General features: G+C 38.7%; 1 protein-coding gene across 1 annotated transcript; it reads left to right on the top strand.

The window, feature by feature from the left end:
- Positions 1 to 1,813, top strand: rassf10b (Ras association domain family member 10b). Its single transcript, XM_047363812.1, has one exon. It carries the CDS (start codon positions 241 to 243, stop codon positions 1,564 to 1,566), a length of 1,326 nt encoding a protein of 441 aa, XP_047219768.1. The 5' UTR covers positions 1 to 240; the 3' UTR covers positions 1,567 to 1,813.
- The last annotated feature ends 15,808 nt before the right edge of the window (positions 1,814 to 17,621 follow it).

Genomic DNA, 17,621 nt, shown 5'->3' with positions numbered 1-17,621 from the left:
ATCCCAGCAGAAACAGTCAGCACGCTTAAACACCCACTAAGCGTTTCCCTGAATGGGCCTGGAGAACACACACAGGAGAACGTGTGGAGCTTCCAGCTTCCAGCTCCCTCAGACTTCTCCGATCCGTCTGGAGGCGTTGCGTCAACGGACCCTGATGCGTCCTTTCCATTAAATCCACGTCAGGAATGCTTTTTTTCCCTCTTAATTTTTCTTTAAGAAAACAGCTTGACGTAATCAACTATGGGGTCTGCCTCAGATTCTGAGGTGAGAAAGATATCTGTGTGGGTCTGCCGAGAAGAGAAGCTGGTTCTCGGCTTGTCAAAGCGCAACACCTGCGCTGATATTGTGAAAGTGCTCCTGGATGAGCAGTGCGCACAGCCCGGCCTTTCCACGGCGCAGTCTTACTGCATCGTGGAGAAATGGAGGGGCTTCGAGAGAATTTTGCCAAACAAAACAAAGATTTTAAAGCTGTGGTTCGCCTGGGGAGATGAACAGAAAAACGTGAAGTTTGTCCTGGTAAAAACAGACGCCTCTTTGGAGAACCGCAGGGCCCGGAGCGCAGAGGCGCGTGTGGTGCCGAGCAAACAGAGCCCCCGCGTCACCACAGGGTCTCCGAGATCTAACATGGGCTGTATCTCACCAGATAAACAGCGTCGGATTGTTAGGAAAGCTTTCAGAAAGTTGGAGAAGATTAACAGAAAGAAGACGCGGGCAGCGCACAGAGACGCGTCCTGTGCAGAGAAGATGGAGACTTTGGTTCATCTTGTTGTGTCTCAGGACCACACAATCCGCCAGCAGGTTCAGAGGATTACAGAGCTGGACGCAGAGATCGAAAGGTGTGAGGCAACGGTGCATCTTGACAGAGTTAAACGACACGGGGTCAATTACGTGCAGAACACGTATCTGGTGGACGCAGCTTCGGTCTCAGCGCAGGAAGCAACGGAACTTTACCCAAAAGAAACTTTTGCCAAACTTGAGGAGTATGTTCGTCAGTGCGAGCAGGTGCTGAAGCTGCAAGAAGAGCTCTGGGGGCAGGAGGCTCTCATAGATATGACCACAGCTCACATTGAAGAGGAGTTGAACCTCCGCTGGATGCAGCGCAGGAAAGACGAGTTGCGCACCAAACGTTATCCATCCAGCTCCTCCTGCTCCCAGGCAGACTCTGCATCACAAAGCGAACAATTTATAGAGAAAGAGAGGATCAAAACGCAGCTGGATGCAAGTTTGTACATCGGTCTGCGACTCAACGCGGATTTAGAGGCTATTAGGGGCGATTTAGAGCTGTCCCAGCAGATTGGGGCTGCCAGAGAGAAGGAAATGAGGGATTTGCTGGACAAAGTAAAAAGTTTAGACATGGAGGCGGGCGACGCCGATGAAGAAACTAGCTACGGGACAGACAACAAGGAGACCATGACTGAAACTTTGAATGGGGCAAGCGAGTGGGTGGAGCAAGCCAGAGGGCTGTCTAAAACTGAGAGTGTGAACGATGACGACTCAGATACGGGCTTAAGTTCTCTGCACAGTCAGGACTCAGATGGCCTCCCTGTGTGGGAATCACTGGTTTGAGATTTTACAAGAAATGTGGCTTAAAGACACATGGTGTTCACAGTCCCGGGTAAAAATATCACTAGGGCTATTTTTTTTATAGAAGTCAGATATATGTGAATATGATGATAAAATATGTGTGAAATCACAACAGTCCTCATAGCTCAAAATTCCATTATTAATGTTTAGTTTTAGTTGTAGATATAACTGAAAGAATAAAGCTGTTGTTTTGATATGAAAATTAAAAACTGGTTATCAAGCTTAAAAATATTGGAGTTTAGTTCCTTTCCATGAGTTAGTTTGAGTGGTAGAATGGCATTAAATATAACAATGAATGTTCAGCATAATTCTGTAAGGTCTGCTATGATACACAGTTCAGAGACAGCATGGTGGCACAGACAAAAAACAAAGATAAAGAGTGTTTAGGATTTGTCTGCAGATACTAAGCATCTCAGTTTTCTCCACTGCTCACACTAAGATCTCTTTTGCTGTAAATCATAAAGTCATAAACATTCTGAAGCCAAAACAGAGACACAAAACTTAAACAGGAGGTCTTCCCCACATCCAGGCGGAAAGACTGAACAGCACAAACATTTAACTTTGAGACATGCTAAGACTTCTGACCAGAAAGCTGAAAGCTCTATCAAAGGTGAACACATCTAACCAAAATCTTGGTACAGGACCAAAAAGACTTTGCATTTTATGCACTAACTGCCAAAAAAGCCAAGGCTTTTTCTTTGTTTAAGTCTAAAGTAAAAACAATGAATTCAGTCAGCAAATATTTAACTTTTTCTATTTCTTGTCCACTTCAGTTATATATATATACCAATAAATCAATGCCACACAGAGCATATATGGTAATGAGATTTAAAGGTCCTTCTCAAAATATTAGAATATTGTGATAAAGTTCATTATTTTCCATAATGTCATGATGAAAATTTAACATTCATATATTTTAGATTCATTGCACACTAACTGAAATATTTCAGGTCTTTTATTGTCTTAATACGGATGATTTTGGCATACAGCTCATGAAAACCCAAAATTCCTATCTCACAAAATTAGCATATCATTAAAAGGGTCTCTAAACGAGCTATGAACCTAATCATCTGAATCAACGAGTTAACTCTAAATACCTGCAAATGATTCCTGGGGCCTTTAAAACTCCCAGCCTGGTTCATCACTCAAAACCCCAATCATGGGTAAGACTGCCGACCTGACTGCTGTCCAGAAGGCCACTATTGACACCCTCAAGCAAGAGGGTAAGACACAGAAAGAAATTTCTGAACGAATAGGCTGTTCCCAGAGTGCTGTATCAAGGCACCTCAGTGGGAAGTCTGTGGGAAGGAAAAAGTGTGGCAGAAAACGCTGCTCAACGAGAAGAGGTGACCGGACCCTGAGGAAGATTGTGGAGAAGGGCCGATTCCAGACCTTGGGGGACCTGCGGAAGCAGTGGACTGAGTCTGGAGAAGAAACATCCAGAGCCACCGTGCACAGGCGTGTGCAGGAAATGGGCTACAGGTGCCGCATTCCCCAGGTCAAGCCACTTTTGAACCAGAAACAGCGGCAGAAGCGCCTGACCTGGGCTACAGAGAAGCAGCACTGGACTGTTGCTCAGTGGTCCAAAGTACTGTTTTCGGATGAAAGCAAATTCTGCATGTCATTCGGAAATCAAGATGCCAGAGTCTGGAGGAAGACTGGGGAGAAGGAAATGCCAAATTGCCAGAAGTCCAGTGTCAAGTACCCACAGTCAGTGATGGTCTGGGGTGCCGTGTCAGCTGCTGGTGTTGGTCCACTGTGTTTTATCAAGGGCAGGGTCAATGCAGCTAGCTATCAGGAAATTTTGGAGCACTTCATGCTTCCATCTGCTGAAAAGCTTTATGGAGATGAAGATTTCATTTTTCAGCACGACCTGGTACCTGCTCACAGTGCCAAAACCACTGGTAAATGGTTTACTGACCATGGTATCACTGTGCTCAATTGGCCTGCCAACTCTCCTGACCTGAACCCCATAGAGAATCTGTGGGATATTGTGAAGAGAACGTTGAGAGACTCAAGACCCAACACTCTGGATGAGCTAAGGGCCGCTATCGAAGCATCCTGGGCCTCCATAAGACCTCAGCAGTGCCACAGGCTGATTGCCTCCATGCCACGCCGCATTGAAGCAGTCATTTCTGCAAAAGGATTCCCGACCAAGTATTGAGTGCATAACTGTACGTGATTATTTGAAGGTTGACGTTTTTTGTATTAAAAACACTTTTATTTTATTGTTCGGATGAAATATGCTAATTTTGTGAGATAGGAATTTTGGGTTTTCATGAGCTGTATGCCAAAATCATCTGTATTAAGACAATAAAAGACCTGAAATATTTCAGTTAGTGTGCAATGAATCTAAAATATATGAATGTTAAATTTTCATCATGACATTATGGAAAATAATGAACTTTATCACAATATGCTAATATTTTGAGAAGGACCTGTATGTTGAGCTGTATTGGTTTGAAGATATTTCACCAAGATCAAATTCTCTCTTGCAAGAGAAATTTAACAACAGGACAACATAAAACACATAAATGTCCTCATCTCACAGAATAAAGACCGGCATTAAGTTTCCACCCTTGATGAACCCACCCATGTGCCTCTTTGTGACTGAATACACAATAATACATAAAGCACCACAGTATACAATACTTCCTCCATCCCTGGAGTTGTATACTTATGGTAGTTAATAGGTGTATTGAAACACACTAAACCACAGGGGGAATGGAAGATGAGAATCATGTTTTCTCGGCGTATACAGTGACATTTTCACAGAGGGAAAAATAAAATTTAACCATTCAATTTAGAACTAGTGGAATATAATATGGTGCGAAATTATGTGTTCTCTCTTGATTTTATGTTTAATGACAGCATTAAGTTGTTAAAAGTTGCAGTCTTAGTTAAAAAGTCTTAAACTTCAAAAATCAAGGTTAAAAAAACTTGAAAGATGTGGGCAGGTAGCCTGCATGTAGCTAACAAGGGGATTTGAGCAACAAAACCCAGTCAGTAGACATACTGGGGAGGGTGCTGGATGAGTGTGGAAACTGAAACTAAGCTTAGACATGTAATGGGAGGTAATTACTGGATACAATAATGAAAATCTCTTCAAAGTTACATCTTACCATAAAAATATACAAGAACACAGGAAGAATTAAAACCTGACACCAAACCCCCATGCCATGACAAGCTGAGTCCAGACCAGGTTATTGACCTCCAGCGTAGTTTAACAATTATTATGTAAAATGATAAAACATCTGTCATGTTAGATAAACTGTGTATAAGTATTCAACCCCCTAAGATCAGAACTTGCATAGTGATGTTTTGTAACATCTGGAACAGAAACCTTCTTTGGTGACCTCTTCAAAGCTTGGCACATCCAGCCACTGGGATTTCTGTTTATTCCTTAAGACGAACATCTCCTTCAGGATAGATGGCTTTGGATGGTTTACTGCAATCTTTAAGTCTTAACCAAGATTAATAAACACAGACAGGCTTGCAGGGTCTCCCAGATGCTGTCTTGTTTTGATTTTGTGACAGGAGCTCATTCTTCATTGTCTGATTTAAAATAAATCATTATGGCAGGCAGACATTTTTTTTACCGCTTCTTCCATTGTGGGTCGCAGGGAAGCTGGTGCCTATCTCCAGCAGGCTATTGGCAGGATACACCCTGGCCAGTCCTTCACACGATAACACACAAACAACCATGAACACACTCATTCACACAGCTAAGGGCAATTTAGAGAGACCAATTAAGCTAACAGGCATGTCTTTGGACTGTGGGGTGAAGCCAGAGTGCCTGGTGAGAACCCACGCATGCATGAGGAGAACATGCAAACTCCATGCAGAAAGACCTACGGCCAGGAGTCGAACCCAGGACCCTCTTACTGCAAGGCAGCAGCACTACCAACTGCGCCACTGTGCCCATCAACCCTCATGAAATTATCATATGAACATACGTCTGCAATGACGTTTAGTACTTCCAGATAATTTTGGAGATCTATCCCAACTAAGTGCAGCTTTAGTTTTCATTCTTGAATAATGTTTTTAGCTAAACCTATTTATAGTAAGGAATTTTGGCTTCCAGTTTCTAATAGCTAAAGATGTTTTATTAATGCCACAGCAATTATTAATAATAATTTTGCCTTTAAAAAAGCTGCGGTCATTCATCAGGCCACATTGTTCTGGATGAGTTTGCAGTGACCTGAGAAAATTAAATAAACTACTTATTTATTTTTTTGCTCATAGGTTGCGTCAATGTCAGAAGGTTACAGAAATATTCTATGCTTTCAGCAATGAAAGGAGAACATCTGTGTCACTGGACTAACCACATGCTGCTTGTGTCAAACATAATGCAAGATCTGTGTAAGGCAGCAAGTACAGTGGAGTTGTTTGCCATAACAAGAAATGTGTAGCCTTGAAGAGGAACAGGTAAAACGTAATCAGATAAAGTGTTTGCTTTTACTTCAGGTCTCTGGTGCAGTCAGAGATTGATGCAAGAACAGAAGTGCAAAAGTAATTAAGTTACTCTGTTATTTGCTTTGCAGCCCATTTCAACTTCTCTTTGTATGGATGATCCAAATAAATTACACAGACACCATGTTTTATTCCCAAGCAGCAACATGTCAAAGAAACCAAGCAGCTTTAACCAAATGAAGATATTGTTTTGTTAGACAATTATATCTGTAGTAAGTAATAGGATAAATTGGTAAAAACTGTTTATTTTAGTGATTAAAAACCATAACACTGAAAAATTATCTCTACTAATTAAATGAACCTCTGTTAAAGAAAAAAGGTAAAATATGCAACGTTTAGTTAAATGTGACTCAGATAAATGGATAAACATTTTTATTTACAGCCATGTAAAGTATTGCAGCTGTACAAAGTTGTATGCAACCTTACAATTGTATAAAATCTGATAATTAACCAACATTAAATAGAAGTAACTTAAAACCAGAGTGAAACCAGTGCTTTGGCTTCAAACATACATAATAGAACTGAAATAACCTTGAACTCTTGCAGGTTAGAGCCCTCATAATATAGATATAAGGGTAGACAAACTTGCACAGACATTCACGCAGGCTATCTTTAGTCTCTTTGTTCTTCGAATTTAGGGCAACATCAGTGCCAAAAAAGGGCCAGTGCCATATTACATGATATGGGAGGGACAGTTTTCTTGTCTATTGACAAACAGACGTCTCCTCTGTGCACGACTGTTTTCATGACATACTGTGTTGCACTGAGGGACTAAAATTGATCTGACCTGATAGACGAAACCTGTTGTCTCACAAGCAGGGATGTGACAGTGCATGTCGTGTTCTAAGAGGGAAAACAATTGCATATCACTTGCCTTTCTTCAGCGGCCAAATCCATGTGGAGAGTTTTAATAATGTGGAGTTTCCCTTAAGATCTGAAGTTGTCCAAGATAAAAAACAAAACACATCAGGAATCTTAAATATGCTTCGTCAAAGCTTTTGCCAGACAAAATAGACAAAAGGCTTTGGGGATGTCACTAGTTTATTAGTTTTCTTTTAATTTGTAGAGTGGGGAGGAATGCTTTGTTTCTATTATCATGCAACCAAATTGATCATGCATTCTTTACTACAACATAAAAAGGGTATATATTCTGGAAAACAAGTCCTTATCTTAATATAGTCCAATATTTCACTTATCAATGGTCAGAGCTTACAATTGTGAGCACATTTCGATTTTAAAGTTTTGTTTTAATACTTTAGAAGCATGAAACTAGTACGTTTTAACTGCTATCCAATCATCTACAAAGCTACTAAAGTAAAATGTCTCTTTGGTTCTTCAGGTTCAACCTTGGGTATAATATTCAGACAAACGTCTTAGTTTTTGTTATGTAGTTTAATAAAAACTAAAGTGCAAGCATTTGGCCATATTAACCATTGCTACATTTGTAGGAAAAGGAGGAAGTGTGCAAGGCTGAAAACACAATTTTAAGTATAAAGTAAAGGGGTGGCAGCATCATATTGTGCAGGAGGGATTGATGCATTTCACAAAATAAATGGCATCATAAGGAAAAAACATTATGTGTAAATATTGGAGCAACATCTCAGGACATCAGCCAGAAGTTAACATTTGGACCCAAATTGGTTTTCCTAATTGACAATGACTCTAAGCATACAACCAAAGTAGGTAAATGTGGCTTAAGGCTAGCAAAGTCAATGTTTTAGAGTGATCATGAGGGAAGCACCGATCGATCGGCCCTGATTTCCTTAACTTTGGGAGATTGATGATCGGCCGATACTTACAAGCGAAACCAATCTTATTCTCCGATCTTGTCCATCAATCTTATCTACTTGTCTAACCTATTGTGCAAGTTTTGTTTCTTTTTTAAATGTGAAAAATGAAAGACTAAATGACCTGCAATGTCTAAACATTTTTATTTATATTTGAGAGCACTGCCTCATGTTCAGTTAAAACAAGTTTGTATTATTTCACAGGTATTGTTCAATGTTTTTCAGTTAAATATGACTGGAACTTTGAAGGTGTATTGTGATCTTATAACACCTGACAGTGTCAGTTATTAAAAAAAATCGGTATCAGACAAAATCAGAATTGGCAGGTCAGGCTTTTCAATGATCAATAATCGTAATCGGCCAGAAAACTGCAATCATTGTGCCCCTACTAATCAATATAAAATCCTTATCTCAGTCCCATAGACAACTTTTGGGCAGGGCTAAAAAGTTGTGAGTGAGAACTGAGAAGGTTGGCCCTCAAACCTGACTCAGATGCCAGGGTTTATATTGAACGGGAATGCATTAGAATTATTCAGATTTAATTGGACTGTCTGGTACAATTTGAACCTGATTAGCTGAAACCATAGGAGGGAAATTTTATTCTGAATAAGAGAACCAATATGGAGTACATAGATTATAACAGAATAAACAAAGCAGTAAGTGAAAACTAATAAATTCATCCAAAGAATACAATTCAAACGCATTTCTTGTACTGTTTTATATTAGTAACTGGATTTCTACATCTGCTTTAAATGTCACATTTGCTAAAACCCATTTATTGTAAAAATACACATCAACAAGAATTCAAACTTCCTCAAGAATATTAAGCAAAAAAAGAAATCACCTTGTCAAATTGATTAAGCTGAAATTGTTTTTTCTGCTTTCAAAGCACATTCCAAACATTCAGGAAATTAAATGACCGTCTCTTAATGGCACCAAGTTGTCAGTGTTCCCTAATCCCTGGAATGAGTCACTTTCTGTTCCTGTTGGCCTTTGTTCCAACTCAACGAGAGATCCGGCATGAAGTCACTAATGAAGGTTTTGACTTGAGAGTCAGGACTTCAATACAGGCCCTGAGGTGAAAGTCACTCAGAGACCAGTCAGCCTGCTGCTAACAGACCGAGGCCACCAGTGTGCTCTCATTAGACCTCATTGTGCTGGTGGCAGGTGTGTTAATCCTGTAAGGCTGGGTGGTGACCTCGTCTGTGGGATACTGTACAGTTTTTTTCAGAGGCACTCAATGCCTGTCACCTCCTGTTGAAGCAACTCTGTCACCAGCATACTCGTTACTTTCCAATAACCTCTGAATTTACAGCTAGTGCAGAGGCAAAAGTGTAGGAAGTATTTTCCTACTCTCTGCTTTTCCAGCATAATAAAACTGCAAACATGACTGGGGTCACATAGATCTGTAAAGATCTGTAAAGTTGCAAATAACAAGTTTTTTATTTTACATTTTCCCAAAACATAAGAGTTGCAACATTCTTCAATTGTACATTGCACAGGAGTATGACAGTTTCCTCAGTTGTAGAAAAGACCTGGAGAGGTCTGGGTGTATCTGAATTTCATTGACCGTCTTCCTCTTTATAAAAGTCGGTGGAGGCTGCTTTAGGCAGAAATCACCAGATACCTTCTGCAGAACAATCACTGCAACGCTCCTTGGCCCTCTACTCCCTTCCTATTATCCAGCGGCAAAATTTGGTGTCATCTTAAACAGGTACAGGTTTTGTTATTTATTGGGTCAAACCGTTTGAAAACATACACACTCTGATCTGTGGAGACTGAAATGTCTGTAACCTGAAGAGGTGTCAAGTTTCTAATCATGTTACACCTGCTACCTGTGGGAAGCATATAACATTTAATTAAAACTGAAGCACAGCAAAAGACTTGCAGCTTGTCAAAAGAGCGCTGCAGTGCTGTAACAAAGTATGTGGCCCATCACAGGTTTCTTCCCGGTTTGAATTTTTGGCACCTTAAAATGTTTCAGATGCTTAAACAAATCTTAGATAATATAGACCTGAGTAAAGTTTTCAAATTACAATTTCATGTATGAATTGCTGCATAACGCAACTGCAGTTGACCTTCACATCACAAACTGATTTCTGAGTCCTTCAGGATTTTCTGGCAGAGAGCAGAATTCAGAACCAGTCGACCTGGCCCTGAAGCAGCAAAGAAGTCCCAGCCCATCATACTACCACCATGTTTATTGTTGGTATGGTTTTCTTTTTCTGTAATGGTTTCTTAGTTTATTGACAGATGTAGTTGGATTCACGCTTTCTGAAAAGTTTGGCTTTTATTTTGTCAGTTCAAAGATGGCTTGCAATGCATAAGATCATGGTGTTTAGTTCTTTTATGACCTTCTCGATGAGACGTCAATGCACAATTGGAGTAATTTTTGGTCTTACGTAGGATCACCTCTGTTCCATGTATTCTTTATTCGTTGAGGACTTTCAATGTGGTTTGTGGGAGTCCTAAGCCTAAAGGCTTAGGAAAGGGCTCTGTAACCCTCATATCAGAATGTAAATTATTTATTTTATGTTCTTTAGATCAGGGCATGATGTGTCACTGTTGGTGCCAACTTCATTTTGTCAAATTGGGTTTATTTAAACTAATCTGGCAGTTGACCTCAGCTTTCCAAAAAAAGAAAAAAAAAAAGAAAAAGGTTAATCACAGTTAATTCATGATTTATCAAGAGGGACTTTTTCTCCACATAACACCATGGTTTAGATAGATTATTTCCCCTTAATAAATTAAAATGTGACTTGGAAATGGCTTTTTTTATATTCACTCAAGTTGTTTTTATTAACATTTGATTGATGACATGAAACATTTATGTGCAACAAAAAAGCAAAAATAAAATAAATCTAAAGTGGGAAAATAGTATTTTCCCACTTTAGTACTATTATGTACTAAGCTACATATTGTTTTTTTGGGAATAAAAGATGAAACTGTAGATTTTCATTGTTTTTGTGTATTTGTTGGACACAAAGATGAAATCCAGATCTTGACACGTAAATCTTACACCATAAAATCTTACGTGTGATAGGTTGTGCTCTGGGATATTCATACTAATTAACATTTGAACATAGTCGACTGGGGCCCAAAACTTAGATTGGTATCCTGAAAACACTTAATCTTTATAAAGAAGGGTTGAAAGCTCTTCATTTGTAGAAGGAGTTGTGCCTTAAAGGGATGTCTGGGATGCCGCAGGACTCTTGTCCCTGGCTACTGGGTTTAATTAACATGGGTCCAGCTTCTTATTTTGTTCTCATAATAAACAAGCTCAGCTAACTGAGAGGAAGCACATGGCTGCAAGCAGTTCATTAGGAAAACACAGATCTGAGTATTACCGTTAATTGAATCTATCTGCAGAAAGTGTTTGTGGACTAATTTGTGCTGAGAACGCATAAGTCCAAGCAGCTTACAGCTTCATGGGAAATACAGGCATGATCTACTGTGCTAACTATAATGTAACATTCTTCATTTATAATTTTTTTTATTACCATCAGTTACTCTGCATAATCTGAACCTGAACATGAAGTTGAACAGGTCGTGAAAACTAACAAATATGATTCACTTTGTAAAAGGCGGGACAATGAACCAGTATGTAGTGGCTTGTTTTTTGGGGTGCACTATTTAAATTGCAAAAAGTTTCAATGAAAACAAAGTTCAAAAACAGACCTTCAATCCCAAATTCAGCACAGTAAAAATGATAGATTTACGTTGCCCTTCTACCTACGCAAAGAAAAGAAAGAGGATATTTTTTTAATTGTGACCTGCTGTTGAAGGCAAACCTTGACATTCGCCGGCAATATTAGCACCAAATTAGTGCACCCTCTAAAAGCCTGGGTTTGTTCCTTTAAAAAAATATATCATTTACTTTCTAAAACAAAAAGATAAAATAGCACATCAGTAACTGCTTCTAGACACAAGGCATTGGTGGCCAGGGCTTCACAGATGGCCTGTATCACTCAATATGAAGAGTTCCTTAACCTAAATTCTGGTGTTTAATGACCGTTTTTCATTTCACAGAGATAAACAGGAAGAAAAAACATCTAACACCAGAGTGGCCTGAACCAGCTGATCAGATGGGCTGATGAAACCAACAGTCTCAGCTCACTTTATCCTCATATTAACACGGACATGGTTCACATAAAGAAATAGCAACACACTCAAACAACAATCTCATGCGAAAGCATAGTTTTAGAGATGCCATTGTGAAAGTAACTTGCACTGGTGTGACATTTTTGAGTATGAGTTGTTTATAGTCATGGGAAAAAGAAAGTTTCCATGTCTGCCAATTCTGCTTAGGGAAAATCAAAATACACCCCTGCTACTTCCAGGGCATTTAAGACGTAAAACATTAGTATGACCTTAGAAAAACAATTGTTGCTGTCCATCAAGCTGGGATGGGTTAAAAAACGAATTTAAAAAAGAACATTTCAAAGTAGAAAACTTTTAAGATTGTTGCCAATCGTTCTAGTACTGAACTTCCCAGCAAATCCACCCCAAGGTCAGACTGGGTGACGCAGAAAAAAACACAAGCTGCATCTCAGACTCACATGTTCACCACAGTACAAGTAGGAAAACAACCAAAGAAGTTTAGCTTCTTTGAAAGGATTGCCAGAAAAAGCCCTCTTCTCGGCAAGACTTTGGTTTGCTAAGCTGCAAGTGGCAGGGCGTTAGGAAAGCTGCACAGAAACAAATCCCCAGAAATCTTAATAAACTGAAGCAACTTTGTAAAAGAGAGTAGGCGAGAAATTCCATCAATGTGACAGACTGATAAAATTAAACAGAAAACAAATAATTCAGGTTATTTCAGTTAAAGATGGTTCTACAAGTTATTAAATCATGGGGTGTTCTTAATTATTTTTTGTCAAACTTTTAAAGTGTGTTGTTTTAAAAAAAAAATTGTTTTGTTGGCAGAAATTGAGTCTTGAATAGGCTGTGCTTAAATAGCTGGTAGCTTGAGTCCATCAATCAAGAGTAGTATTTACAGCTATTAAGATAATGGCTGCTTACATATGCTCCACACAATCCTACTTTGTAACAAATTGAGGTTTGAAGAAAACAAAGAAACATCAGAAGCTTTTCAAAATTCATGTAGCTATGAAGGGAAAAAGAATGGACTTTTTTTTATAATACTGGACATAATTTAAAGCTGAGAGATCTTCAGAGAGCTGCACTAAAATAATCAATTGGATAAGAGTCCAAGCATGTCTCTAATTAAGATAAGATTACTTCTAGATTTTGAAAAGGTAAAGCATGAGTAAAGCAAGAATTTCAAATTTTCCTTTCATAAAATATTCCCTTGTAATATGTCAAAGGTATTATCTGAACAGACATTTCTAGCAAAGCATAAAAAACAAATAAATACTGAGAAAATCTGAAATTTAGTAAACTTGTCAGGTTTGCATTTGGAATTGGGCTTTTTAATGTGTAGTGCTTGAGAAACAGAGAGTAAAGAAAGGTTAAAGATACTGCTCCCTATAAGAAGGAGAAAATAAGAAATAATCATGGTGGAGCACAGGAGGGCACTCATCACTCCTAAGTGGAAGTTTCTCCTATAGAAGGGCCTGGTTATGGAGTGTTGTTGTGGAAACCAGTCATCTGGGACAAGGCAGTGTGGGAAACCAGAAACTGCAAGGATACTGGATCCCTGCAAGGAATCTGGTGCTTGAAAGACTAAACTTTAACAAGGAGAGAATTATACGCTTTTTATATTTTCTTTCAGTGTGTGCTTTGTTCTATTTTTTTCAGAAAATTAATTTAGGTCATCTAAAGAGATATAAAAAGCTGTTAATGCAAAAGAAGATTTAAATAAAGCATTTCAGTGTTTTGCAGAACCATTTAAAAAAAGAAATGTACATATTCTGAATAGGAGCTTTGGTCCAACTAAACCAGACTACAGAGTAAGACAAGCGGGACCTTTACATGGGCCAATTAAAATATGTCCAAAACGTTAAGAAGATGCAGATAGGAATCAAGAAATTTGGTCAAAGATGTGTTGGTATGAGGAATTAAGTGAAATTTAGGTAGCTAATTAAAAAATGAAGTAAATAGTAACTATTGAATTGCATAATTAAAGACGGAAGAATCATTTAGACTACAAAAAAGATCCATCATTGGCTCACGGGGTGTTGGGGGTGGGGGGGGGGGGTCTACCAAACTCCAATTTAAATACTCAAATAATGTCCTTTAAACCTACCACAGCCCCATTGTAAAACACCAAAAACCCGTGTACACAAGAATTCCCCACATTCACTTCTTCCACAGCCTCTCCTGGAACCTTTAAGTGGTGTCTGGACCCCTGGGGAAGCATTTGTCTGAACACCCTGGAGATCTTTAACAAGCAACATCTACTTACACTTTTACTTTTGACACATACACATTTACCAAAGTAGACTTTGTTGTTCCAAGTAACAGTATATTTTCTCCTCATTGGCAACCACCACACTCCTTGATAAGGAGCAGCTGTGCAAGGCCCGGTACAAAAGGCCACATGCTAATTATTAAAATATGTCAATAAATATTTAACAAATACATTAAACTTCTTGTGTGCAAATGGTTATTGATGTGGAAATACCTCCTTAAAGTGCAGTGCTAGTTAGTGTTTTTAGTTAAGTCCAAAATGCTCCTCAGGTGCTGTACAAATTACCACAGTCAAACTGGTACTGGTAAGGATGTCCTCTTCATTAAGAATAACACAACAATAATCAGCAGAACATCACTGGTGCACCTTTTCCTACCAAACCTTTTCCTTCCACTTACCTTTCTATGAATATGTTTGGATACAGCACTCTGTGAACACCCAGCTTTTAAGCAATGACCTTATGTGGCTTACCCTCTTGTGGAGGGTGTCACTGTCTTTTGGACATCCATCAGGTCAGCAGTCTTCTCAGTGACTGGCCATAATATGGCCATTACATAACATTTATACAAAAAACAAAAGTTCTTTATTTTGTTTTGTAATAGTCAAATTTTCACAGAAGACAATGAATGGTTTTCATTATCTGTAAGCCAAAATCATCAAAACTACAAGAAATAAAGGCTTGAAATATTGTTTTTTCAATAGGAAGAGGGTCATGTGACACATCAAATCTATTGGGAATTTCACAAGAAAAACAATGGTGTGCTTGGTTTTAACATAACTTTATTCTTTCATGGGTTATTTACAAGTTTCTCTTTGTTTACAGCCATTGACATGTCGCCGAGGTTAACAAATATAGTGGGGCCATTCTTCATCAATGGAAACCTCAAGGCCACTGGATATGCGAAATTGCTACATGATGATGTGTTTCCCTCTTTATGCACTGAATCTGGCACGTTCCCTGAGTTTTTCCAGCAAGATGGTGCACCATCACATTATGGGTGTCAGGTCCGAGCATTCCTAGATGAACAGTTTCCAAGAAAGTGGATTGGTCATTGTGGGCCAGTTGAATTGCCCCCAAGGTCTCCCGATCTGACCCCCTTAGACCTTTATCTTTGGGGTCATCTGAAGGCAATTGTCTATGCTGTGAAGATTCGAGATGTGCAGCACCTGAGATACTGGAAGCCTGTGCTAGCATTTCTCCTGCGGTGTTGCTATCAGTGTGTGAAGAGTGGGAGAAGAGGGTTGCATTGACAATCCAACACAATGGGCAGCACATTGAACACATTTTATAAGTGGTCAGAAACTTGTAAATAACTCATGAAAGAATAAAGTTATGTTAAAACCAAGCACACCATTGTTTTTCTTGTGAAATTCCCAATAGGTTTGATGTGTCACATGACCCTCTTCCTATTGAAAAAACAAAAGTTGGATTCAAAATGGCCGACTTCAAAATGGCCACCATGGCCACCTCCCATCTTGAAAAGTGTTCCCCCTCACATATACTAATGTGCCACAAACAAGAAGTTAATATGACCAACCATTCCCATTTTATTAAGGTGTATCCATATAAATGGCCCACCCAGTATATAAAAATGTCTTTTACTTTCTGAAATTAGTGAAAATATTGTATTCTAATTATATGAGATACCTATATGACCACCATCTCAGATGCTTGTTGTTGTACAACTTTTCATTGCTGCAAGTTAATGAAGGGAGTTTTACTCCCTCAAAAAAAATCAGGGTCTTCTCCAAGGTTCCTTCCAGTGAGAAGCTTTCTGAAGAAATCATGCGTTGAAACACCAGCATAGCACAACACCGCAGTTAATTTAACTTCATGTTCAACTTTTTTTATAGAAATACAACAGAGCAGAGGACGTATTTTGCAGGAAGAAAGAAGAAAATGTGTTAAAATCCAAATAGGAAAAAAAAACATAAAAAGGCTATGAGCCCGAGTAGACAAAAACATTCAGTCATCGAGTTTGTTATGACTAATTTCTGATCAGATAAATATTATTTTCTTCTCCTTGATTCAGCAGCCTCACAATTTCCATTGTGTATGAGTTTGGTCATCATTGGAAGGAACTACAAAACCAAAACATCCAAACTCAACCATGGGCAAGAATTTTAAAGAAGTCATTTTGTTTGTTAATTCCTCATGAATCAAACAAAAACCATCAGATAAAATACTGCTTCATTTTGTTTATTATATCATGAACCCTGAGTTAACATCAGCTGTAGCCTTATGAGTTGGATTTTTTATGACTGCTGTGTTACAGTTAGCAAAGCTGCTATTAGTACAAAACTTATTAAGTTTCTTTTGTGTGACTCTTGACCCTTTGTGTTGTTTCCCTCTATGGTTTCATATTGTACTGCTTCATTGTTTTTAGCTCTTTCCGCTTCTTCTCATGAATACAAATTGTGTGTAACGAAGGCAAGAGTCAGGAGAAGTAAATGAGAAACATAATATTTCTGTTAATGCTTATCATTAAAGACCAAATAATAACCTAATGGAGCTTACACTTTTCCATCCACAAGATTTATTTAAACCTTAGAATATCTGGGAAAACCTTGTATGGAAATAGGTTTACAGCTAAAAAGTGTGAAAGGATACAATAGCAGATGGCAATGTTTTGGGATAAAGAAAAACTTCTGCATAGCTTCATATTCTGTTCGGCCCAATGACCGCTGGAGATAGGGACCTTCCGGGATTATAGATGATCATGTTGAACCTTCATAGTTCGTAAACTTTCAAATTCTCTGAACAGAGATGAAAATGATAGATTGAGATACTGCAAAAAATATGGACACCATAATGGATTTAATGACAGATGAGCCTTTCACTGTTGGTTTCACACCCCTTTAAAACCACCCACAGTGTCTAAAATTTAATTCTGCACGTTATGATGTGCCGCACTGACATTTAATCCTGCAAAGAAGCAGATGGATGGAGCCAAACAAAGTCTAATGTTCCTTGTTCACATTTCTTAGGCCGAATTATATTAAATTAGAAGATACCAGAGTCTGGCCTCAGCCAGCTGTTAACAGGGTGAGAGGTTGTATCTGAGGTTTGGAAATGTCTTTGTATCAGTTTCAAAGCTTAAGCTGTGATTCCTAACTAAAATCATCCACAGCACTAATAGATGGAAACCTAAACATCCATCTTCTAAATTAACAAGTGGTTACAGTATCTGCAAAACTAACTTAATGTAGTGTGGTTTAACACTGTGAGATTATCACATCTGATTACTTAGACCACACAAACTCTCTTTGGTAACACAAGTTCAGCCAAGAGAGGAAATGGGTCTGAACTTGCTGGCCCATGTGAGCTACTGTTCTTCTGACTCTACATCTGTAACAGCGTCATTAACTCTATATAACATAAAAATCGAAAACGATATTATGGTAAT

Source organism: Girardinichthys multiradiatus, chromosome 4 (assembly GCF_021462225.1).
Source record: "Girardinichthys multiradiatus isolate DD_20200921_A chromosome 4, DD_fGirMul_XY1, whole genome shotgun sequence".
NCBI classification, from domain to species: Eukaryota; Metazoa; Chordata; class Actinopteri; order Cyprinodontiformes; family Goodeidae; genus Girardinichthys; species Girardinichthys multiradiatus.
The sequence above is the reverse complement of the archived record's forward strand: the minus strand, read 5'-3'. Positions and strand labels throughout refer to the sequence as shown.

Coding starts and splice junctions, on each gene's coding strand:
- rassf10b (XM_047363812.1), top strand. CDS start 241: ATGGGGTCTGCCTCAGATTCTGAGGTGAGAAAGATATCTGTGTGGGTC.